This window comes from Cynocephalus volans, chromosome 17 (assembly GCF_027409185.1).
Source record: "Cynocephalus volans isolate mCynVol1 chromosome 17, mCynVol1.pri, whole genome shotgun sequence".
NCBI lineage: Eukaryota > Metazoa > Chordata > Mammalia > Dermoptera > Cynocephalidae > Cynocephalus > Cynocephalus volans.
In genome coordinates, this window is record NC_084476.1 from 34,168,716 (window position 1) to 34,195,127 (window position 26,412).

The 26,412-nt window shown below is 41.7% G+C and overlaps 2 protein-coding genes across 2 annotated transcripts in view; both read left to right on the plus strand.

The window, feature by feature from the left end:
- Positions 1–21,418, plus strand: part of GRIN3A (glutamate ionotropic receptor NMDA type subunit 3A) — a 160,829-nt gene extending 139,411 nt beyond the window's left edge. Inside the window, exons 7-9 of the mRNA XM_063082471.1 lie at positions 16,476–16,640; positions 17,132–17,208; positions 21,079–21,418. Of these exons, the coding sequence (XP_062938541.1) occupies positions 16,476–16,640; positions 17,132–17,208; positions 21,079–21,418 (582 nt within the window). The remainder of the gene's footprint in view (positions 1–16,475; positions 16,641–17,131; positions 17,209–21,078) is intronic.
- PPP3R2 (protein phosphatase 3 regulatory subunit B, beta) lies at positions 2,266–2,778 on the plus strand. The gene has a single exon (XM_063082649.1). It carries the CDS (start codon positions 2,266–2,268, stop codon positions 2,776–2,778), a length of 513 nt encoding a protein of 170 aa, XP_062938719.1.
- Positions 21,419–26,412: the final 4,994 nt, after the last annotated feature.

Consider the following 26,412-nt stretch of genomic DNA (forward strand, 5'->3'; position numbering starts at 1 on the left):
ACCAGTCAGAGCTTAGAACAGGGGAAAGTCAGTCTGTTCTGATGATAAAACTTTTATATCAACTTGGAATGTGTCTGTGGTCATGTCCTCTATCATTCAAGAGAAGTTGCTTTATCATAGGAGAGAATGAAGCAGAGGTGACAGATGCAGGGAAGTCAATGGGCCCACGTCCTGGCAGGACCAGCTTCATGGGCATGCAATCCCTGTAGTCACACGTGGTCCCATCCTTGGTTTAATGCTCTGCTGTGGCCACCTTGAAATTCTCAATAATGTTCAAACAAGGGGCCCGCATTTTCATTTTACACACTGGGCCCTGCAAGTTATATAACTGGTCCTGAGGCCTTGATTTCAACTGTTCCATAAACACAACTCCTTTCTAAGGAGTTGTGAATCCTCACCCTTCCTAAGACTGGATCATTCAGCTCTTCTTTCAATTATCTGAGATTCTTCCAACAAATTCTGTGTGTGTGTGTGTGTGTGTGTGTGTGTGTGTGTGTGTGTGTGTGTGTGTGTGTGTGTGTGCGCGCGTGTGCGCGTGTGTGTGTGCTTATATACTTAGAGGTAAGTTCTCTGACTTGCAGCCAAGGATCTGGACTACGCTGTGGTCAGCAAAATACAATTGGACCAATAATGCAGTTCCAAAGATCCCAAGCCATCCTGTGTGCCCAGAGGATAGAGTTTTGTTCCTGTCCCTGAGACTTCTTACTTTTCAGAGCTGCAATTTCAGGGCCTGGGTATCTCCTTCCAGAGTCTAGAAAAGGTCTTTGTGCTCTGGAAAGGACATAAACCAAAGTGGTTGGTGGCATCCTGAAACCAGCACTTATTTCACAATTTAAGGTGATCTTTTTAACATTGTAAATTCAATAGGTTTGTTCCTAAACTGTACCCCGCCTGTTCATTTCTCTGAGTAACTGGAAAGCAAGCAAAGAAGTAAAACAAAACATATTCTAGTATAATATCGCAGTCTAGTTTTATTTATGTAATATCCACGTTTAGCTTTAAAAAATATCCATGGATTATCATTTGTTTACAGAGTAAAGTAAAAACAGCCATACCAAGCAGTAAGGTATCCAGTGGTTTAGTTGTGCCAGTTTCAGCATGGTTACCTCAGGCTGAACCAAAAAGCACAGAACATTCCAAACTTTTTTTTAAAGCAAGGGAACGTTTTCCCTCTTCAGCTTGATTTAGTAGCCTGGGGTTCCTCCAAGTCCCTTTGAAGCATATTGCTCTTGGGCCACATTTATTTCTTATGCATTTGGAGTAACCGATGTGCTCCTAAAAGAAGAAGGAATAGGAAGGAGTATATGAGATTTATCTCCAACAAAAATAAACAAATCTAGCTGAAGCAAAGGGGGAAAGAGTGAGATAGTTTAGAGGCCACTGTCACTCTCGACACACACGGAAGTCTTCTATGGGCACACTGCAGCCATTCCCCAAAGTGTTCTGCAGGACGGCCACCAGGTCCAGATAACAAAGATAAGGATTAGGCATGAGACGATCAATTCATAGTAATAGGGTAACAGAGGATATGTTCTTTGGAACTGTGTCTTCATGAAATATTCAACATTGAGTGCATTACTCAGAAACATGTTAGGGCCTAAAGGTGATGCATTTAAGAAATTCTATGTGATATTTCGGTGGTCTCTTACAAAGACTCTGAACCTCATGTCCTGAAAAGGGTCTGGAAGGTTGTCAATCCTGGCTTCCCCTACCAGAGAAGTATGGGAAATATACATAATACCAATGCTTTGCTGTGTCATCTCGTTTAGTCCTTACACTAAGTCTGTGACGTAAGCATAAGGAGTCCTTGGTTGCAGTTCACTGCGTCATCCAACATATATTTATTAAGCACAGACTGTATGTCAGCCACTGAACTGGGTATACTGCAGTGAATAATTCAGATGTGGCCCTCGCCCGCTTGGGGTTTTCTTTCTCAGGGAAGAAAAAAAGCAAAAGGGAATAGGAGCTATAATGGCAACCCACAAGGGGGTTGAGAAAAGGAAGAGAGGAGGCGTGGCCCAGTCTCCGCCTCTCCCTCTCCTGGGACGCCAGCTCGGCGCTCTGCTCCCTACAGCCGTCCCCTGCACGCTTTCCCTCTCCTCCCACCTCCCTGTCCCCTCCCCCCGCCCCCCGCCCATTTATTTTCTCATCTCGCGAGATCTCCACCCCCACGCGGGGCTTAACCGTCCGGGCGCGAGCCCCGCCCGAGCCCAGCGTCCCTGCTCTCCCCTCCGGCCCCGCAAGCCGTGGCCCCCGGCTTCCACCATGGGAAACGAGTCCAGTTACCCGGAGGAGATGTGCTCCCACTTTGACCATGATGAAATTAGGAGGCTGGGCAAGAGTTTTAAGAAGCTGGACGTAGACCATTCGGGCTCTCTGAGCGTGGAGGAGATCACGTCCCTGCCCGAGCTGCAGAACAACCCGCTGGTGAGGCGAGTGATCGACGTCTTCGACACCGACGGCAACGGAGAGGTGGACTTCGAGGAGTTCATCCGGGGCGCCTCCCAGCTCAGTGTCAGAGGAGACCAGGAGCAGAAGCTGAGGTTTGCTTTCAGCATCTACGACATGGATAGGGACGGCTACATTTCCAACGGGGAGCTCTTCCAGGTGCTGAAGATGATGGTGGGGGACAACATAAGGGACTGGCATTTACAGCAGCTCGTGGACAAAACCATCATCAGCCTGGACAAGGATGGCGACGGGAAGATATCCTTGGAGGAGTTCAGTGCTGTGGTCAGAGGTCTGGAGGTCCACAAGAAGCTGGCGGTAATGGTGTGAGCCTTTTTTTAAGAGCTCCACCCCCAACAACTTTTGCTTTTTCTCTCTTTCAAGATCTGCTCAAGACAACCAGCAACTGTCTCTCTGACTAACCTGGAAATATTTCTCTTTGGAAAGCCACTTTTTCTAGCCTGAGCCTCATCGCCAATTCGGTGTTATTTTCTTCTCCCAGTGATTCAGGGTAACTCCTGAGGGAAGGGACAACACGACGAGGAGCATGGTGGGGAAGAAAAGGAAAAGGCTTTTATGAACGTCTTTCTCTTTCTTTCCATTCAGAGACCAAACTATCAGGTCAAGAAGAACTTTGAAAGTTCAAAAAATAAGAAAATATACATCTTTGCCTCTATTTCTCATGATTTTTGTAGATGGGGGAAATTTGCACCGGGTGTTAGGTGAACTGTTTTCATTTATTTGTGGTGTTCAGATGTCTTCTGGCAGATTAACTTCCTGTTGTAGCAACAGGGTCAAATATATTTCTCTTTGCTGAGCATCTTTTAATCACCTCTCTCTGGGCAACGAAAGCCTGTCTTTCCCTTTCGCAGGTTACAGCCTCACTCCCCATAATGCATCCAGAAACCTGTGAGAGTGTATGAGGGGTAGGAGTCCAGTCAGGCTCCTCCTTTCTCACTGCTCCAGCTCGTGAGCCAAAACTACCTCAGGGCTCCTTATAAGAAATGCTAAGCCTGGACTAAGTGCCCAACCCAACTCTCAGCCTCAATGGCAGTGGGTTTTCAGGGTTGGTTGCCCATTCTAGTATTAAGTTTAGTAAAAGGGGCTTCTAGGCAAATAGGGTGGGGAACTTCCCAGAAAGTGCTCTTACCTCCAACACTCAGCTTCACCCAAGTTGGAGGGAATGGGACAGATTCAGTCAGTCTTCCCATGGGACAAAGGCAGTAAAGATTCAGGCTGCAGTGGACTCTTCCCAGAATGTTGACATGGTGTTGCTCCTGGTGCTCAGAGATGCAGAGACCAGCAAGCAAGACTCTACAGCAGAGGTGAATGTAGGTTGTACTAGCTAAGCTTAGTTTTGAAAATCAGATCTGGGGCCTAGAGAAGCTGAGAGTTCTCTCATCCCAGGAAGCCTTTTCTCTAATGTAGCATTCAGCCCAGAGCTCCTCTCACCCTAATAGGCCACAGGGGTATGCTGGAGCCTGTTGGTTCTGGATGAGATCCAACCTGTCTGTGTCTCTCTCCACTCAGTTATGTCATATTGGTAGCTTGAGATTGCCCGTGGTGGGAGTAGTACATCATGAAAAAGAACAAAAACTTTTAGTTGTCTTTGTTTTGTTTGTTTCGGAGGGTCAGTTTACCAGTGAGTACACCACTGCCTACACCCCAAATGTCTCCAGCTCTCTGAGGTCTCACATACTACTGTCGGTTCTCAGAGCCCAAGCTGTCCTCAGAAGAGCAGGGCCAGGACTGGTCCCAGCATCTGCCACTTCACATCAATCCTCTTTCTCACAGAAGGTCACTCCTCATATAAGGTACTTAAGGCTCTCAAAACATACTCTCCCTATACTTACTTAGCCAAGGGATACCTCTCAGGTGATTTTTTTTCTCAGGACAAGGAAGATCCATTTCAAAGAGATTTATTATTGTTACATTTTGAAGAATCTGGCAACTAGTCTTGACCAAAAATAAAAAGGAAAAACAAGTCTACAGATGTAGTTACTGGCAGGACATCCATCTATCTACCAAGGCACCCTGCCACGCATTTTATATGATAGATTACTTAGAAACCACAAAGAATAAGAATCCTGTCCCTTTGATTTTTGCGTTGTCCTAGAAAATACATTAATAATAGGTCAATACTCCCACCCCTATAGTGATATGAATCATAACTTCATTGTAGGGTAACAGTTCAAAGACTCAGACACACCTGGGTTTGGATTCAGTTACAAATGGGTTATCACAGCCACTTATTAGCTGTGTGACCATGAGCAACTTACTTAACCTCTCTGTGCCTTTCCTGCTAATTAAAACAAGGATTTCTGCCAGTGTTAACACTGAGGATTCAAAAGATATGCAAAGCATCTATAACACAATTGTCCATTCTAATGATTCCTTTCCCTTTCCCCTTCCTCCCATGCTACGAGATCAATATGTAAAGGAGACATGAGGCCTACCAGTTCCTTTTTTTTTTTTTTTCTTTATTAAAAGATGACCGGTAAGGGGATCTTAACCCTTGACTTGGTGTTGTCAGCACCATGCTCACCCAGTGAGCAACCGGCCATCCCTATATGGGATCCGAACCTGTGGCCTTGGTGTTATCAGCACCACACTCTCCCGAGTGAGCCACGGGCCGGCCCCCCTACCAGTTCCTTTTGAACCCTTACTTAGATCTTAGCCACACCTACTCTAAAATTAACTAGACATTTGTGTCATCCTAGCCCAGAAAGGAAATGATGGAAACAATGTCAAGGTCCTCTCCATCCCCTCATTTGCAGAGTACAACAGATTTCTTGGGAACTGGAGAAAGGTTAAAAGAGAATCATTAAAGGCCAACCTATTTGACTTTGTGGGGGAGTTTTACATGAGGAAAGTGAGCACATGTCGTGCTAACCAAGAGGACCTTATCTATATACCCTGCAATGTGTACATTAAAATATAGAAATTTAAAAATTATGACCAAAGGTTTGAAACATGTTGGATTACATATTCAAATCTAACAAGGAGAGGAAAAATGTGTCAGCATCTGGAGTGGCTGGAATTAACAAGCTAATTGCTCACTTGTTCTTCCTATTGCAGCTACCCAAGGCTTTTTGACAATGACCTTAAACTGAGAGCCTCTTTCTGGCTTCAGCACTAGAAAGGTCTGACAGTGGATATTTGGGAAGGAGGATCATATTTACCACCAAGTTAGAATTCTTTGTTTTTTCTTTCAGCTAGTTACCAGTTGCCAACAAATCTAGTTCTATACAACTCCTTGGGGTGATAGTAATAGTTAACATTTATTGAGCAATTGTCCCATAACTTTCGATATAACCTTTGTTGTATCATTTAATCATCGACACAACACTGTGAGGTGGGTGCCATCATCTCAGCTTTACAGATGATGCCATGGAGAGATCTAGATTCTACATCTCTCCATGGTTACGCAGCTGGTAAGTGGCAAAGCAAGGATTTGAACCAGGCTTTCTGACCCTAAACCCTGAACTTTGTTTTTACCTCACTCCATTTCTCCTTTTTTTAATGGTTCCTATATTTACCTGTCTCAAATCATTTCTGATAGTATTATTAATGTAATCAAACCAAGCCTCAATTTTCACAAAAGAAGAAACTGAGGTCAAGGAGCAAGCAACGCCCACTTCTTTGGTTCTGTGCATTGCAAAGAAACAGATATGTCAGGCAAGACAGTTTTAAATGGTCTTCCAACTTGAAAAACAGGTGACAGTATTTAGATTAAACTGATAACAGCAACCAATATGCTCAGAGGCTATGGAGATCAGTAACAATATGTTATGATGAATTCCATATTAATGGATTGTGTCTGCTCTCTACCATATGTTGCAGTCCCCAGACAACTAGACACACCATTTGAAACAGAGAAAAAAAATTGGCCTCAGCACAGTTGGTTTATATTCTAAGCCTATCATATTTTGGAAACATTCTCAAGTGAAAACCTTCCAGAATTTTTTTTTAAAAAATTACAAATTTCATTCTTCACTTAGGCTACCGATTCTGTTAGGATTTTCTCTGTCTGGCTATGGTGGTTTATCTGTTTTGCATGCTCTGAAAAGGGAGAAGCTCAGATGCTTTTCAAGACAGAGTGCTGTCGTGTTAGAGGACTAAGGCTGCTGGACTGAGAATCAGGCTGGACTCCTCCTATTGTACTGGCCACCATACTTATCCCAGTGGCTGGTGACGATGAATTATGAATCATGTATCATGTCACCTTTAAAGAAATTAGCTGATTCATAATGAAAAGAACACTGAAGAGATAGTATAGTAGCAATAAAACTGTAGATCAGAGGACACAATCTGATAGCTCATAGGCTAAATCTGACCCAGAAATGTTAATTTTTGTTCTTAGTTTTACATGGTGTTTGTTCTCACAATGCTTTTTAAATATTTTTTTAAATCTGAAGATTTTAAATAAAAATCAAAATTATCATAAAAGAATGCAGGCCACCTTAGGATAGAAGTAGCTTTTTATTAGTAAGGAGCCTATGAAGTATTGGGACAAAAAAGTCTCAATGAAGAGAAATTAACATAGTTCCACTTGATAGCACAAAATAAACTGAAGTGGTCATCCTTTTACAAAAATAGAAAACTGGATGCAAAACATTAATCCTAACAACCAATATTTTCTAATGACTGAAAGAATAGAAGAATGTACAATAACCAAAATAAATATAACCATGTAAAATTTCAAGCATCTATATAATAAAATCTAACCAAACAAATATAACAGGAAAATTTTAAATGGAAAAACATTTATAACATGTTAGAAAAGTGGCTAATAGCTTTTTTAATTAAAAGTTTCAACATGTCTGAATACATAAATATATATAAAATAGATAAATATATGATTCATTCAAAAAGAGATAGAAAAAAAACTTGGAAAAATATTCGGCTTCACCAATTCAATAAATACAAATTAGAATATTTAAAATAGAAAAAAATATTAATTATAAAGCAGGGTTGGCGAGGATGGGAGCATCCTGTGCATTGCAGCCTCTTTGGGGACACTGGGAACGATTTCCACCCTTTTTGAGGGTCATTTTACACATCACGAGTCAGCAAAACAGGTATATCCTTTGACCTGGTAACCCATAGCAATATGTATATCAAAGGAATAATTTTAAAATAGCATTTTTAAATGCTATCCACAGAAGGTTTTTATTGCAGGAATATTTACCATATATAATAAATTATAATATTTTAAAAGTTAAAAACCTGACAGTTTGAAAGTAGTCAAATCAATTATGCTAAAACAAGTAGTAATATAAAGCCATCAAAATGATAAATAAAATCATTTATTTAATTTTTAGAATATGATATTTAGAAATTAATATTTAAAATATTTTATTATTTTACAAAATAAGTTTTTTAAAAAGCATAATGCATAATCATTATATCCTGTGTTTAGAACTCTGAAAAATATATCTGCACATGTGGTCATAGTTCAGAAAAGAAAATGGAGAATTGAAGGTACAGTCATCCCTCAGTATCCCATTCCGATGCCAAATGTCTTGGCTTTAGATTCAGACTGGCCAACTTGAGGTCACATGCTTGGCTCTGTGACCAGGAAGTGAGGAGTCTGCAATTGGTAGATACACCCAAACCACATGAAGCAGGAGGTGGGCAGTTCTCCAAGGAATGGATCGTAAGCAAATAAAATCAGTACATTCCACTACAAGCCAGCTGAAATTATCGCACTCAGTCTCCAATGTTTTACTTTATTAATTTAAAATATATTTTTTCTCCCAGTTTCCACATTAGATCCCCAGATTGATGATTACTAGCATTATCAGGTCAGGGTGGCAAGTTTTCTGAGTTCTCTGGGCCAATCAATTGAGAATATCCATCTCTACCCTTCTCTCTCACAGAAGCTCCTGAGATATATGAAAGTGTTTGGGGGTGGGGAGAATTACACAAACTTACATTATAATGCAACAAAGATTCTATTCACTCCTTTAAAAATATTTATTGAATGTTCAGTATGTGCTAGGCAATCGGGGTATGCACTGAGCCCAATGGACACAATTGCTGGCCTCCTGGAGCTTACATTCTGCTCAGGGAGGGAAATAGGCAATAAACAAATATATACAAATATATACAAATATATATATATATATATATATATATATATATATATTCTGTCAGGATAGAAGCAAAGCACGGTAAGGACATAGACTGTCTCTGAGAGAGAAGGAAGAGGGGGCAAGATTTGCCTTTTTAGCCACAGTCGTTAGGGAAGACTTTACTGAGAGCTGTTATTTTTATCAGAGACCTGAAATTAAAGAAGAAACAATATTGATTCCCAGCAGAAGAGTTTAAAGGCAGGGAACAAAACATGAAACGACCCTCAAGCAGCAACTTGCTGGATAGATTTAAAGAACAGTGAGGAAGGAAGCCCAAGTGGCTGAGCAGAGTGAGCAAGTGAGAGAGAAGAAGGATGTGAAATTAGGAAGTTTGAGACTACATCATGTAAGGTCTAGCAGCCCATTGCAAGGACCCCAGTATTTACTCTGCGTGAGATGGAAAGCCATATCTGGACTTTGAGCACAGGAGTGACATGACATTTTGAGAGGGTCATTCTGGCTGCTGTGCAGAAGACAGACTGAAGGTCCAGGGAAAACAAGTTAGGAGGCTATCTTAATAATCTAGTGAGAAGTGATGGTCACTTGGACCAGGATGATGGTGGAGGTGGGGGGAAGTCATCAGATTCTGGATATACCTAGAAGGTCAGGTCCACCATATTTTCAGATACACTAGGTTATGGGATACTAGAGAAAGGAGTCAAAGGTGACTCCAGGATTTTTGCCCTGAGTAATGGCCAAAGATGGAGATTCGTTGAGATGAGAAAGACTGTGAAAGGATCAGGTTCAGAGGGAAAACTAGGTGTTTGCTTTTGATGTGTTAAGTCTGAGATGCCTATTAGATACCCAAGCAGAGAGGCTGAGTAGGGAGTTAGGGAAGAAAAGTCCCCAACTCTTGGGAGTCATTGGCATATAGGTGGTATTTAAAGCCATGAGCCTAGACAAGAAAGTGAGTGTAGCTAATGAATTGAAGGCATGCCAGAGTACAGACATCTCCATTTATCTGAATCTAGTCTGTTCCTGGAAATGTGTAGGCTAGAAAATTTCCAGATGGTGGAAGCCCTTTCCTTTATTTTAAATGGGAAAAATAATAAAGCATTTTCACCTCATCCAAAATCCTACCCAGTTTCCCTAAATATCACTAAAATACTCTTAGACACATGTAGGTGTTTAATATCTAAAGCACAATGCCTAAGTTGCTATATGTGACAATCCACCAAGGATTTGGGCATAATATAAAGCATTTAAAACACCAATTATTTAATGCTTAATTAGTGGTTATTCCTGGATGTGACATGCAGAGTACAGAATCAGATACAAATTATATTTTCCCTCCATAGTGCAATGAATATATACTAATGTAAATTGACAATAAAATGTAATCTTAAAGAAATATAATGAGTATAAATAACAGAAAAATAAAATAAACAAGCAAGGCAATTTTTGAATTGTGACTTACTGATTAAAGAGTTGCCTAAGTAAGAGGGGGTTGGCTAGAGAAAACTTGCGAAGGACAAGTGAAGCCACAAATGCCTGAGATTTGTTGATAACTAGATCCTGGGACAGTCTTCTCTACTTGATGCTTAAGACTCTGGAAGTGTATGGCTGTGAAGCAGCAGATGAAGCAATGGGATGAGGGAAAAACACCTCAAAACTTACGTTTGTTTGCATTTTTTGCTTTCATTTATACAGCTCTTGACAACATGAGACTAGACTTGTGATTGCATTTCTGAATGTTTCCACTCATGTCACTTGCACCTGCAATTATCATTTTGTAGGCATCAGCTAAATTTATTTTAAAGATTTGACATTGAATATTCATTGCTCCTCTTCTTTCTCTGACCAGTGATGAGTGTCAAGCTGAGCAAATTCCACTTTATTAGAAAAAAGTTGTCACTTGATAATGTGGGGAAGATGCACATATCTAATGCATAGCACATTTAAACAATGTGATCCAAGGGGACAAACAGCTGAATTATGACTGCAGCTGTACCTCTTATCACTCAGACTCAGACACAATTTAAACATTTTCATTGGTGCTCACAAGCAGATTATAGTGGATTTTCAATTCTTTTTATCGTTTTTTTTTTTTAAAGATGACTGGTAAGGGGATCTCAACCCGTGGTGTGTCAGCACCACACTCTCCCAAGTGAGCAACCAGCCATCCCTATGTAGGGATCTGAACCCGTGGCCTTGGTGTTATCAGCACCACACTCTCCCGAGTGAGCCACGGGCCAGCCCTTGGATTTTCAATTCTGATGGTGAGTTTTGAATAAAAAAATTTTATAGTTGTTATAGTGAATAGACATTGAGAATTCAGATAGCAAGGGATACCTGTAAATGGTGTTTGCTTAAGAAGCCATGATCAGAGAGTCATGTATCCATAGCCTGACTCCCCCGCTCATTAGTTTATATAATCTTGGGCAAGGTAATTAATCTCTATGAACCTGTTTTCTCAAATGTAAAAAGGAACAATAGTATTTAACTTAAAGGGTTATTATAAGATTATAATATGTATATATAGTATCAGGTACATATATTAAATGCCTAATTTAAAAAAAAAATAACTACTTCTATTAATTAGTATGTGGGTGTAAACAACAGAAGATTAAAGAAAGAATTGTATAATATAAACTGAATACAGCCTATTTGTTATTGAGATAATCAGAGGAAAATGAGACTAATTATTGTTATGCACAGAAAAACAGAGGAAGAAGTCATGTGCTTAAAGGCAAGATGACTCACTGTAAGTTACGTTTTTCTTCCTCATCTTGGCAGTGCCTTGTAAGAAAGCAGTGCCCATCTGTTTAGAATTTGACTAAATGTTTGATAATGTTAAAGTCCACAGTGAATTATCTAGTGTGTTCTTCATCCACAGCAATAGTAACTCATTGAATCCTTCTAATAACCATACCCTGTACACATTACAATGGGTCCAGACCAAGGGCTACTTTCAAACACATTTGTATGGACTTTCTGGAGGTCAAGGTTATACAGATGGTCACCACTTGTACAGAGATGTCCCAGGAAGAGCCCTAGTACTTGTGTAGCCCTCAGTGCCCAGTGCTTCTCCCCACCAAACCCTCTCCTAGTCCATCATTCCTTGTTCCCTAAGGTTGAGCTTCCTCCTGCATTCCAAGGTGGTTTGCCCAGTTTTCCTGCCTTGAGTCTCAGTCTCCTACGGACGGTGCATGCTCTGAGCCCCTGCTGAGATCTAGTCTTTCTTTCTCCAGGGATCCTAACACTGGTCTTTGATCCATAGCCCCTGCCTGAAGTACTGTCATTGAGGAAAAGAGATTCCATGACCCAGCCTCCACCAAAGACTGAAATCTCTGAGCTTTGCCTCTGAGTCCTGACTGCCAGATAGAACTCCCGATGTACCTAGTGACTGAACCATACCTGGCTGGCTGTTTCTCCAGGGATGGGTAGAGGTGGGGAGAATAAAATAAAGGAAAACTTCTTAGGAAGATGAGAGGATCATTCACATCAGACAAATGAGGGAATGAAGAGTGTGGGCTCTGGAGACCGCATGGGTGTGAATCCCAGCGCCAACCCTTCTAGCTTTGTGACCTTGGACAAGTTATTGAACTTCTCTACTGCTAAGTTTCTTCACCTATAAAATGGAGATGGTAACAGTACCTACCTTGTAGGTCATTATGAAGATTAGGCAAGTTGCTACCTTGATAAAATGGTCAGAACTGTGTGTTATACATATTAAGTAATAAATAATTATCAGTGATAACAATGACCAAAAGCCTGCAGCAAAGGGATAACAACCAAGCTCCTTAGCATGGCATCCAAGGACTTGTATCGTGTGGCCCTGTTTCTCCCTCACTATGTGTATCTTAATTGTTTTGTACTGCTATAACAAAATGCCTGAGACTAGAAAATTTATAAAGAACAGAAATTTATTGCTCACAGTAATGGAGGCCAGAAGTTTAAGATCAAGGCGCCAGTAAGTTCAGAGTCTGGTGAAGGCCTGGTCTCCAGTCTTGTTGCTATGTCTTCTGCAGGGGATGAATACTGTGTCCTCACATGGCAGATGTGTGGAAGGACACAAAAAGGGACTAGCTAGTTCTCTCAAGCTCTTTTATAAGAGCATGCATCCCTTCATAAAGGCAAGGATCCCTCATGACATAATCACCTCCAAAAGGCCCCTCCTCTTAATACCAACACCTTGGAGTTTAAGTGCCAATATATGAATTTTGGGAGGACATATACATACAAACCATAGCTCTACACAGGCCTCATGCACCCTCTCCTAAATTACAGCAGTCTATTTACCACCCCCTACACCACTATTCAGAAGAGTAATGTCTTTTCTCCTCTGTTTATGGTACCCTTAACTGTGTTCACTTTTCCCTCCCAACCTCCTTATTCCATCTCTCTTATTCAAATTGTACCTAATGAGTCAGCTTCTCCACAAAATTCTGAAGCATAGATCAAATATATCATAGGGTATATATGTCTGCTTTCTCTCTAGACTCAAGCTGCTTAAAGGGAAGACTATAAGTTTCCTGCTATCTCCATCCCATGGTACTCAGAAGAGCTCCTAGCACATAATAAATACAATATATTAAATATTTTTCCTTCTGCAGGATCGATTCTTGTAGTTGATATCAGTGACTGAATAATGCCCATTTCAAAGTACATGTGACTTTCCTAGATAATGTATTAGTTCATTTTTTGTTGCTTGTAACGGAATACCTGAAACTAGGTAATGTATGAAGACACAAAATGTATTTCTTATAGTTTTGGAGGCTGGGAAGTCCAAGGTCTAGGGAATGCATCTGGTGAGGGCCTTCTTCTTGGTGGAAACTCTCTACAGAGTCCTGTGGTGATGCAGGGTATTACATGGCAAGAAGGGGAAAGTGTGTTTTTTACATGTTCACTCATTCTCCTTATAAAGACACTAGTCCACATCATGATAACCCATTAAACCATTAACCCATTACTCCACAAATGGATTAATTCATTCATAAGAGCATAGTCGTCATGATTCAATCACTTCTTAAAGGCCCCACCTTCCAACACTGCCACATTGAGAATCAAGCTCCCATATGAGCTTTGGAGGGGACATATATTTAGACCACAGCATTCTTCTATGTCCCCCAAAGCTCATGTCCTTCTCACATACAAATACATTCATTCCATCCCCATATCCCCAAAGTCTTAACTCATTCCAGCACAAATTCAAAAGTCCAAAGTCCGAAGTCCCATCTGTGAAATTAAAACAAGTTATCTACTTCTAAGATAAATGATAGGACAGGCATAAAACAGAAATTTTCATTCCAAAAGGGAGCAACAGAAAAAAAGAAATAAGTAATCAGCCCAAAGCAAGTCTGAAGCTCAACACAGCAGGCATTAAATATTAAAGCTGGCAAATAATCTTTTTTGCCTCTATGTCCAGCATCCTCAGGAGGCCCCTCCCCTACAGATTTCCTGGGCTCGGCATTGCACACTGGTAGCTCTACAGTTCTGCGGTCTCAGTGGCATTCCCACTCCCATGGCTCCACTAGGCATGGCCTGGGGGTGGTTCTTTGATGCAACTCCAACCCTACATTTCCGCTTTACATTGCTCTAATGTAGGCTCTCTGTGGTGACTCTGCCCCGGTGACAAATCTCTGCCTGGGCCCCCAAGCTTTTCCATGCATCCTTTGAAATCTGGGTGGAGGCTGCTATGCCTCCACAGCTCTAGCATTCTGTGAAACTGCAGGCTTAACATGTGGATGCCACCAAGGTTTATGGCTCGTATCTTCCAAAGCATCAGGTCCAGCCACACCTGGGGCTATTTAATCTACAGCTGGGGCAGGCAAGGAGCACTGTGCAGGGAGCAGCTTCCTGAGGTGGCCCTGGGCAGCAAGCCCATGGAGGGTGCCTCAGGCCTTGCCCAAAACCATTCTGTTTTCCTAGGCCTCTGGGCTTGTGATGAGTGGGACAGTCTCAAAGATTGCTGAAATGCCTTCAAATCTTTCTTCCATTCTCCTGTTGATCTCTTCTTTCTGTGCTAATCTCTTTAGCAGACAGTCACTGGCCTAAATCCTTGGTTTCTCTCCTAAACACACTTTTTCACTCTTACATGGCCAGGCTGAGAGGGTTCCAATTTTTTACCCTCTGCTTCCCTTTTAATTATAATTTTTGGCCAAACATCATGCCTTTGCTGTCATGATTCAATGTAAGCTGTTAGAAGTGGCCAGACAGTTGCTTGAATGCTTAGCTGCCAAGAAATTTCTTCTGCCAAATACCCTGGTTCATCATTCTTAAGCTCTGAATTTCATAAAGCTCTTGGGCATGGACGCAATCCAGCCAAATTCTTTGCAAGTTTGTAACAAGGGTGACCTTTGTCCCAATTTCCAATAAGCTCCTCTTCAATTCCATCTGAAACCTTTTCAGAATGGCCCTTACTGTTCATATTTTTATCAGCATTCTGATCACTACCATTTAACCAGTCTTTAAGACATTCCAAACTTTCCCTAGCTGTCTTGTCTTCCAAGCCTTCACCAGAATCACCCTTAATGCTCCATTTACAGCAATCTAGGCTTTCTCTAGCCTATTCCTCCAAACTCTTTCAGCCTCTGCTCATTACCCAGTACCAAAGCCATATCTACATTTTCAGGTATTTGTTATTAGCAACACCCTGCTTCTTGGTACCAATTTTCTGCATTAGTCCATTTTCTGTTGCTCATAAAAGAATGCCTGAAATTTAATGTATAAAGAAATAAAACTTATTTCTTACAGTTTTGAAAGTTGGGAAGTCCAAAGTCCAGAGGGTGCATCTGGTGAGGACCTTTGTGGTGGGAGCTCTCTATCGAGTCCTGTGGCGATGCAGGGTATCACATGGCAAGGAGGGGAAAGTGTGTTTTCTTACATGATGACTTGCTCTCCTTATAAATACACCAGTCCACACCCATGATAACCCATTAACCCATTAATCCATTACTCCACAAATTGGTTAATTCATTCATGAGAGCATAGTCCTCAAGATTCAATCACCTCTTAAAGGCTCCCCCTCTCAACACTAGTACATTGACAATCAAGCTTCCACATGAGCTTGGAGTGGGCAAACGTTCAGACTATAGCAGACAGCATATGCAAATCACTTAGCAAAGTACAAGCCACATATAGTTATTGTAACTATGTTGTTGCTGTAACTGTTTTGTTGTATAGAAGAAAAAGCCCAGGCTTTGGAGCCAAACAGAGATGGACTAATAGACCAGTTTTGTCACTTAGATGCTGCAGGAACTACAGTTTTCTTAACCATAAAATGAGGGCTATAATACCTATCTCAATGCAAAACACCTGGCAAAAAGTAAGCAACCAATAATATTATTAGGTTCCTTCTCTATCTCTTCTATGGATGCCTAATTGATTGGCCTGGCTCAATTTACTACACTTCTCTGGTCTCAGTTTCCTCATCTGTAAAATGAGGGCATCGAACTAGATGATCTCTATGTTCTCTGCCAGATCTAAATTCCAAAATTACTGAACTCATCAGCTTTTCCCCTTAAATCTACTTATTCTCTGTCCCTGAATGAGGTTCCTTCCTTGATAGCTATTGAATTTTTTAACATATTAAATTGTTTCAATTCTCTGTCTCTCTCTGTCTCTGTCTTTCTATCTCTCAATCTCTCTCTGAGACTATAGGGTGGTCTAGACCCTTGGCATGATTCAAGAGAACATTCGTACCATGAGATTAATAAGCGAATAGCACCCCAGGAATTGTGCTCTGCAGCCAGCCTTGGTCCAGCACTGGCTGAATTCCTTTCACAGTGTAGTATGGTGAAGTTTGCAGAGCACACAGAGAGGAATAGTCCCCAGCTTGCCTTGGGTCCAGAAAAAAAGAATCTCAGTCTAAAAAAGGAAAACAATGAACAAGCACTGAACCAGATGGATCATTGCATTCATGGCCTTTTCTTTCCCATTCTGTCACAGACTTTGCAAATGGGCATCAAACACTTCTCTGGACTTTTTGTGCTGTTGTGTATTGGATTTGGTCTGTCTATCTTGACCACCATTGGTGAGCACATAGTGTACAGGCTGCTGCTACCACGAATCAGAAACAAATCTAAGCTGCAGTACTGGCTCCACACCAGTCAGGTAAGTGTCACAGGTGTCTTGCTCCAATATTCCTATACTTCAGAATTCCCAGTGATGAGAGGATCCAGAGCCCTATGTCAGACTAACAAATGATAAGGGACCAAGAGAACAAGAGTGATGTAGGCATTCTCAATATAGATGCCCCAGACTTAAGTTTTTGACTCATTTTTAGCTACTGTACAAGGCCTTTTGGTACACATTTGTTGTGACTGTGCTTCTTTATATTATACACTGTTTTACAATCCAGAGCATTTCTAAGCTTTCCAAGCTTTCCTTTTTTTCTCCAGGTAGAATAATAACCTATAAATAGAATTCTTGTTCTCTTGAGATTTGGTACTGAATGTTGATCTATTTTCAGGTAACCCTGAAATTTGTTTAAAAAGGCCAAGGTTTGGAGCAACTAGATACACCATTAAATCTCAAGCAGTATTTTGTCTCCTGACCTATGTATTTTTAATGATCTCTACCTGTGACTCTTTTTTTTCCACCAGAGATTACATAGAGCACTAAACACATCATTTGTAGAGGAAAAGCAGCAGCGTTTCAAAACCAAACGTGTGGAAAAGAGGTAAGAATTACAAGGCCAATTCCAGCTGTCTTTGTACCTGCTAAAATAAAAGTTTAGAAATATAGATGAGATTCCATTTTCAAAGGGAAATTATGTATAAATAATTCCGATCAAATCAGGACAAGCTGTTGATAACCAAAATCAATATAAATACTTGTGATTTTGGATAAACAGAAATAAAACAAATAAAATAAATGTATATACATATATAGATACTGAAATGCAGTATAGGCAATATATTATCATGGTGAAAGAAAAGCACCTGGATCCAAGTCCTGTCTCTAACACCTACAATATGTGTGACTTTGGGCAAGTTATTTCACCTCTCAGTGTCTCAGGATCCTCATCTGTAAAACTGAGATAAAAACAGTACGTACTTTCCAGAGTTGTTATAAAGATTAAATGAGATAATACACGTAAAGCCCTGAAAACAAAGTGAATGCCTAATAAATATTAGCTACTATTATGTACAAAATGCACATAAGACTTTATTCATGAGTACTATAGGCAATTACTTTCATGGGATATTTTTTTGGCATGTTTCCACTCCCCACCTCTTTCCAGCACTCCTAGCAATATTAAAAATATGCAACAGACATGTCTTGCCTAATCCATTTTCTGGCATTCTTCTCCAAACTTCATAGAAAAAAGTATCTCATTAATAGGAAGTAACAAGCATTAAATGCATCGATGCCATTAGAAAATTGAAGTTCTGCACCTTCACCACAGCCAGACTGTGGATGACTGTTGCCTCATTCATGGTGACTAAAGATGTCACAAACATTTGGGTCTGGTTCCTGGTAGCCTCTGTTGCCTGCTGCCTAAGGCAGCCCTCCTGGTTCTTTCATACTCCCAGAGGCCTCAGATAAGGGCATCAGCTCCAAGCAACCCTGTCAGCCATGGCATATGCTCAGCTCAAAGCTTGGCTTTCTGCATTGTTTTGAAATCTGACACTCACACCTCTCATTCATAAGAAAAAGGGATGGAAAACATAATTCTTTTTCATTGTTTGTATATCCTCTGGGGCTACTGCAATTCCCTTCTTTCCAGTTTGCATAGGGGTTCTTGGAATCATTTTCACTATCTCTTAAAGTCTCTCTTTCAGTCAATGAGCACTGCCGCCCCCACCCCCACCACCCCTTCTCAGTCTGCAGTATTCCTATATCGTATTGTAAGTCTGTTAGTTCAAGCTGTAGACTAATCAGGTCACAGCTGTTCCATGTCATGTTACGTATATATTTTCGGTAATTATTTTTAACATAAAATTTTAACCAGAGGAACACAAGAAGACATAGCAGCAAAGAAGTCATCTTACAATGACAAAATATTTGTTCTCCAAATGTAGTAGAAACAGGAAGTCCAGTGATCCCATGTCCAACTGTGATGTAATTCATATTCACATCTTTCTCAACTAAATTAAGAACCAAATGTGTCTTTTCACTCAACTTACCCACTTTTCTTGGCAGATTCCCTTCCTGAACCCATATTTTGAGAAGGAGCTAAGGTAGAACATGACCTGCAATCTTTCAAACACACTGAGTGTTAGGAGTCCCACAGCTGTCATGTCTCTTTTGAGTGGTCTTCTGGAGTATTGAAACTTAATATTACATAATTGCTCTGCAGAAGCCTGTTTTGCTCATTTTTAGTGTTAAATACAGCTCACTCACTGGTCATGTTACATTCCAAGGCTGAGGAAGGCTTGATACAAAGCACACTCTAAACATTATTGAGGCCAAGAGTATAACACACTCAATCCTTCCAATTAGACATTAAATCTTACATTCGGCGTCTGTCACGTTGCCTTCATAGGTGGTCCAGAGCCACACATCAATTATCAGAGCGCTGGTGATGATAGCAACTAGAGTTTGCCACAGAGTCCAGCTTTTGCTTATTCTTCTATATTATATTCCCAGATGGATGTACAAAGCCCTGGAGAAAACCAGATCAACTGTCTCTACTTACCTGCTTGCCTGGACAGTTCAAGAAAATGTGTAGATGCTCTAGAGCCAGGTTTTCCCTGCAATGAATCATTCTATGGTACTAGAGTTAGGACTGCTGGCTTGAAAATACTCTCTCTTCTCTTGGAAGAATAGCTATGCAAATGCCCATGCCTGCTACAACTTGACATCCCTCTCCTGTGCTCCATTTTTTATTGAATGAATTAAGAATAAATAAATGAATGAATTACTAATATATGAGTTTGAGTTTGGAGAAAGTTTGAGACATGGTATGGAAGCAGATGTGCTTTTTTATTTAATGCACAGAGAAAAATGGATATTACAAGAGACTATATGTTCCTTGGTTTACTCAATATATGATTTCATGTAAGTTTTGGTCTATCCTTCACCCCACAGGGTTCCCAGTATACCCCCATTTTCCCTTTTCTTTTATCCCAAGACACAAAAATTGTAAACCATATAACAAACACCACAAACAAGACTTCTTTGAAATTATTCAAACTCAATAGAAAAAGATTTGAAGGAAAAATTAAAGAGAACTACAAGGCCAGAAGGAAAATTATAACTATCTTCTCTCTGATTCAGGTCTAAAGCCAGTGGAGCTGTAATGGGTTTATTATAGAACTTTTACCCAGCCCAGGACACATGAAAACTGAGCTCTGGTACCCACCACTCATTTATATGAGACGTAAACTATGAGAAATATTTAAGAACTACAGGGTGATTTGGAGTGTGTTTGTGCGTTTTAATGGCTTGAGGCATGTATCAGTTGGTTTTTGCTGTGGTGGGAGAAATCATGCCCACACATAATATTTTAAACAACAGTGAGCTACTTACTAATCTCTAGGTCAGCTGTGCAGTTTGCTGATCTGAGCCAAACTTGGCTGATCTTAGCTGGGTTTGCTCATACGTTTGCAGCCAGCTTGGAGGACAGGGGCCAGGGGGCGGGGAGCAGCTAAGGGCTGTGTGGTCTGTAATGGCCTCAGCTGAGTCAGTTGGGAAGACTGGGGACTCTCTTCACATGTCTGTCATCATCCAGCAGGCTAGTGTGAACCTGTGCATGTTGCAGCAGCAGGATTCCAAGACAGAGTGGAAGTGTGCAAGGCTTCTTAAAAGCTCCAGCTTGGAACTGCCACCTCTTCACTTCTGCCACTTTCTATTAGCCAAAACAAGTTGAGACCAGCCCTAATTCAAGGAGAGGGGAAGGAGATTCAGCATCCTAATAGGGATGAGCTGCAAAGTCACTTTAGAGAGGAACATGAATGAAAGCAGGAACAAAGGATTATGACCACTTTTGCAATCTACTACAGGGCAAAGCAAAGTAGAATCATCCTATTAAGTCCTTGTGTTTTTGTTCTCAACCATGTAACTGCATCAAGACTTTTATGCTTTCATTCTCCCCCAAATCAAGGAGTAAACATCAGGGTGGTCCTGTGGATCTGAGGATGAGCCATATTATAATATTAATCAGCTGACTGATGGCTACAGTCCAATATCCAAATGACCAGATTTTCACTTTCACTAAAGCACCTCCTTTATAGCCATAGGATGTTTCAAGATGGTGCTGCTTTCTGAGCTTCACTCGCAGGAAGAGAATAAAAAGGCACCTAAGGTTCTTCACAAAAACTGTGCCATACCCATTCCATCAGCTCTTCCAATGATACTCTATTCCAATTTCAGAGAAGCATAAGACGTGATGAGACCTTGAACTTCAGTTGAAAGTTCATGGCTCCTATTGTCCCCATGACACTCTAGCAGGCAGTCTGTTCATGGCTTTGTTACTTTATCTCTATAATGCATACCCAGCTCTATATTATTCACCCAGGAAAGGGCTAACACCTGGAGAACAGCCCTTTGAAAGCCACAGAATGAAGAATGGAAAGTAAGTCTACAATGTCTCTTTGTTTCCTAGGTCCAGTGTGAAACCCCGTCAGCTCACCGTGTGGAATACTTCCAACCCAAGTCATGACCACCGACGAAAATACATGTTTAGTGATGAGGGAGGGCAAAATCAGCTGGGCATCCGGACCCCCCAGGACATCCCTCTCCCTCCAAGGAGAAGAGAGCTCCCTGCCTCGCTGACCACAAACGGGAAAGCAGATTCCCTCAACATATCTCGGAACTCCGTGATGCAGGAACTCTCAGAGCTCGAGAAGCAGATTCAGGTGATCCGTCAGGAGCTGCAGCTGGCTGTGAGCAGGAAAACGGAGCTGGAAGAGTATCAAAGGATAAATCGGACTTGTGAGTCCTAGGTGATCAAAATGCTCCCCTTTCTCAGTTCCTGGCATTCTTCTGAGCCCTTGAGACACTTTGTAATGCCCTTTTGTAACTACTGACAGAGGTGTGGGGAAGCTGAGGTCTAAGTCTTCTTAAAGGTCAAGTCTGCTCTCCCTCGCCTAAAAATGCAACAGCAGCTCTTCCCAAGCTCACTCCCTAGGCCTCCAAGGTAGGAGTCTTTTTCATAGAAAGAATCTTAAATTAGTCAGGAGTAAACACCATGTAACAGATAAGTGAATTACCAGGCAAGCTGAGCTCCTGTTAACCTTTCACCAGGTGCCACAATAATAATTCTGGTTTTTAGTCCTTTCTCTGTACTATCAACAACAAGAGATAAAATTCTATTCAAACATGTATCTTACTGGGTTGTTGGTTTTAATCTTAATATAGAACAAGATTGTACAGAGTTGTAGCTTTTTTTTTTTTTTTTTTTTAAAAGATGACCGGTAAGGGGATCTTAACCCTTGACTTGGTGTTGTCAGCACCACGCTCACCCAGTGAGCTAACCAGCCATCCCTATATGGGATCCGAACCCGGGGCCTTGGTGTTATCAGCACCGCACTCTCCCGAGTGAGCCACGGGCCGGCCCAGAGTTGTAGCTTTTGATACAACTCCCCAATCTAGATTTGCTTCTACATTCTGAACGGGGAGCGGGGTAAGAGTAGGGTACCCCCCACTTGAAGGGATACTTAACCGAACTCATTAGTATCACAGCAGGCCAAGGGTTGATTGAATAAGGTGAGAGCCACATCTTTGAGAAGGTTCTGTATCTCTGATTCCACTCTGACTAATATTAGTAGGGACATGTTTACATGCCACTATGAAAGGGGACAGGGATGTGGCGAGTGGGAACAGTGGGCAGGCAGAAGAGACACTAAAAATGTACACCATGCTTTTACAACAAAAGCTCTTGGGCCAGAAAGGCAATTTGGCTATGGAATGAATAGGACTGTACTTGTAATTTAACTAAGCATCTCCACTATAGTGTGTGCCTTTTATAAAAGAAAAGAAAGAGAGGAAAGCAAAGCAAGGTTGTGGCCTTAGGATGAACCTTGAATATCCCTGCTCGTTCCTGGCACTGCGGGTTAAGTGAAATGTTCTGCACATGACATACTGGGCCATTTTCAGATCAGTAGTCACCTATCTCTTAGGTAGGAATCCCAAAAGTGAACTTTGAGCCTGTGAGCATCACAAGCTTTAACATTCAGGAATCTGCCTGTGCTCTGCATATCTCTATAGGATAATTACCAAGTCAATTTCCCATCTTTATACCTAGTCATCTCTTAAAAGCTATGAGCAGGTTTTAATCCCTCTGACTATCCTCCAGACCCCATCTAATACCAAAAGACTGATATAAGTAATCCAGCATCTCCTCTGCCTGGGCATCTCTTGCCCAGCATGCAACGGGCATGCAGAAGGAGAAAGGAGTATGGAGACTCTAGAACTTCAGACCTAAATGTTAGTGTAGATGAGACTCATCTAGAGAACTCATCAGAATGTTGATTGCCAGGACCCCTCCCCCAAGATTATGGGGGTCGGTCTGAAGGTGGCCTCAGAAACCTACTGCTAACCAACACTCCCAGGTGACTGACACAAGTGGTCCCAAAATTACTCTCTGAGAAACACTGTTCCAGAAGTTTGGCCACCCCCAGGCATGGAGAGAAATGAGCTTCCTTTTTTTTTTTAACTTCACCACACATCTGCTGATTCACCTCCCACACCCCCACCCCCACCCCAGGGCACCATTTAGGAATAGACTTCCTTGTTTATCAATTACTTGCTTTATCTTCTCAGCACTCATTGCTCCATCCCAATCCATTGGAAAGCCTACAGTGAGGTCACAGTGCTATGGGAAGCACTGTGCTTTATAGCAGCTGCACATAATTGGAAAAATGTCTCAATCGCAAAATTTCTCCCCCCTACTTTTGAGTACAATGTCTGCATTTCCACCAAGAGCTACCTAGTCTCCCAGGGAAAGATAACACCTTAAGTTCTAATTAGATAACACTAGCAATTAGTTAATTGGCTGAGAAAACCCTGGAGTGGAGGCAGGCTCAGAGATACTGATAATGGAGGTGGAAGGGCTCTAAAGTTAGACTTCATCAACCTCACAGATGGAACAATGAGGGAACAGGTGAGTCCTGAAAACAGAAAAGGACAATTCTGCTTTGAAATGCCCTATTCCCCAGTTCCCATCCCAGGCCCAGAAGTAGGTTTGCAGCTGCCTTTGAAAGATGATGTCCCTTAGCCTCCCCCCCTGCACCCCCCCACCCCATCTGCAACAGCTAAGGAAGCTGCAGAGACTCTGCCACGATGCTCTGCCCACCCCCAATCCTCTGCGTAGCCTGGAAGGCTGATGTACAGGTGTACCTCAATTCACATAACAGCCATGCTCCTAACATTGTACATGGACATTTTTATAACTCAACTCATATTCTGACTGTACTTGAGAAGCTGGCTATTTAAGGGAACCCAGAGGTGAATTCTTTTGTAAAGTAAATAACCCTTTTGTAATGCAATTAATTATCCCCTCACGTATCTGTTTTGTAAATTTGGATTTTTGTATATCGGGTTTACCTAAAGCTTCACTGAGGCATTCTGAGCAGTGGTAATCACATACCAGACCGCCCTGCCTATCCACAAAGTAGATGACCAATGCGCATGCTCAAGTGTCTTCTGAAGAACTAACTACCTGCCACAATCATTGCCAGGCTGCAGCTAGAAGCAGCAAAGGCTGCAAGCAGGCTTACTACTGTCAACATTGCTTAGAATGCCTCCTTCTTCTGAATAAAGAAAAACCATAATTGCTTGTGGTGAAATGAAGCAGTCTTCATGTTAAATAGCAATGGTTATTTTTATTGGTAGTAATTGAACAGTGATTTGCAATTTGTGAAACAGTGTGTTGTGTTTTATAAAAAGATTTCTTGAATGGTGGGTCCTTGAAAACCGCCTTTCTGTTCTGCTCCACCTCTGTTCTCTCAACTACCCTCAGGCTCAAAAAAAAAACAAAGATCATAAGCCTTCAGGTAGAGGGTGGTATTTTCGTAAAGAAGAAAGGGACGAGGGTTGCTACCTTGCCTACTCTCATGGGTTCCCATTTCATGAGATCAGGAAGGCCTTCATTCTCTTCCAAGCTCTGGTGCTGGGAAACCTGGAACATGACAAACTGTGCCACAAGCCACTTTCCAAGGGGAAATTCCTGGCACAGGAAGCACACAGTAAAGCTTGACTGGACAAGTTGGAACAGAAATGGCTACCTGGTTTGTGTAAATAAGAATATTAAGGGCCCCAGAGTGTGTATGCCTTAACGTAGAGGAGAGAGGGGATTCCTCCAACAATTAAAAACAAGTTGGAAGAATGACTGGGACAGCAAAGTGAGGCAGCCACAGGGTCCCAGTCAGTTGAGGTTTTTAATGTGCCTGGAGGTGACTCTCCATTATTCATGAATCTTGCTATTGCACAACCCCTATAAGGAGTTGCTGCTTCCCTTCCAGCAGAGAAGTGGCAAGTGGAACTAGGGCCAAGCAGAACAGAGCTATGCCATCTAGGTAACAGACTTTTAGTGTTGTTGCTGGATCTATTAGAGCCTTGGAGCAAGTTAAGCAGTTCCTTGGTGTGGATAAAGGGTGAAGGGGAAAGATACTTTTTTAGAGCCTCTTTTCCTCCAATTCATATTGATAGGCAAACCAGAAAATCCAACCAATGTTCAGAAGAAATTGCTTTCTAGTCATTAAAACCACTTCACTACACTGCTTATTCTTTTCTTCACCCACCTGAGCCATCCATCTAATCCAGGATTCCTTCACTCTTTTTTCAGTTTAGTTACTAATCATTTTATGAAAATTATGTACTTAAAAGTATTTTCTTAAAGTCTGTGAAGAGTATTTGCATTGTGTCTTCATTTTAATGTGTCTGCAATAGCTCCACTCCAGGAAGAACTGAAATGCTGTCTTGTGAGCATGAAGTGAACTAGCTGTTTTGTTCCAGCCACTTTTCTTGTACAACCATGTGGATGGACTGGATGTCCTCAGGTCTTTTCCATCTTCAGTTTCTATGACTGTGGAATAAATGTTCAGATAGAAACTTCATTTTCTATGTGATTTCTTACTAATGTGCTGCTGGCATTGTCTTTGGGGATTCAAATGTTGACATACTACTCCCTCCTAACAGGAGACCTACTAATGCTATGATTTATGCTTATTTCTTTGGTATAGTCTAGAAAAGTGGCACAAGATATGCTGAGAAAACTCAGAGCCCACGTGTTGGGAAAATAGAATAGTTTGGTCAGGGCCCTCACCTCCGGTCTGGTTGGGTGTGGTTTTAGCACATTCTTTGTAAGCAAATTGTGTGTGTTTGTGTGTGGAGTTACTGCGCATGCGCACCAATGTATCTTTTTAGTTTTGTTGCTATTCTTGTGTTCTTTAGAGTAAGAGAGAGAGAGAGTTTTAGTGAAGCAGGTGGGTGGGCATCTGCCTCAGGTGTCCACTCAGCACAGCCATGCCTTCCAACCAATGGCTTCCAAGGAACTTTTGGCCGGTTACCTACCTCATAGACCAGCACAAAGGGGTCTGGGGACCCAGCCTGGCATGTGTGGGGTCTGGTGACCCAGCCTGGCATATGAAGGGTTTGTGACCCAGTCTGGACAATGGGCTTGAGGGGTCTGTGAGCTCCAGACCCAGCCCTAGCTTGACAATTGGCCCAGTCAGGGCAGGATTACCAGCAGGTAAAAGAGCCCAACAACTGGCATGGTTGAGCAGCTTTACAACTGGGGTCATGACAGGATTAAGAGTGCTACAGTTGGTGATGTCATCAGGATTTTGACATTAGCTCGAGCCATGCAGGTAAAGTACTGCCACCACAGTAGCCGGACAATTGGCACAGTCAGCAGGATTCTGAGCAGGTACAGGAGCTGAAAGCCCTTGGAAGAAGGAGGAAATGTGGCTATCCTTGAGCATGTGGTGTCCGGTGG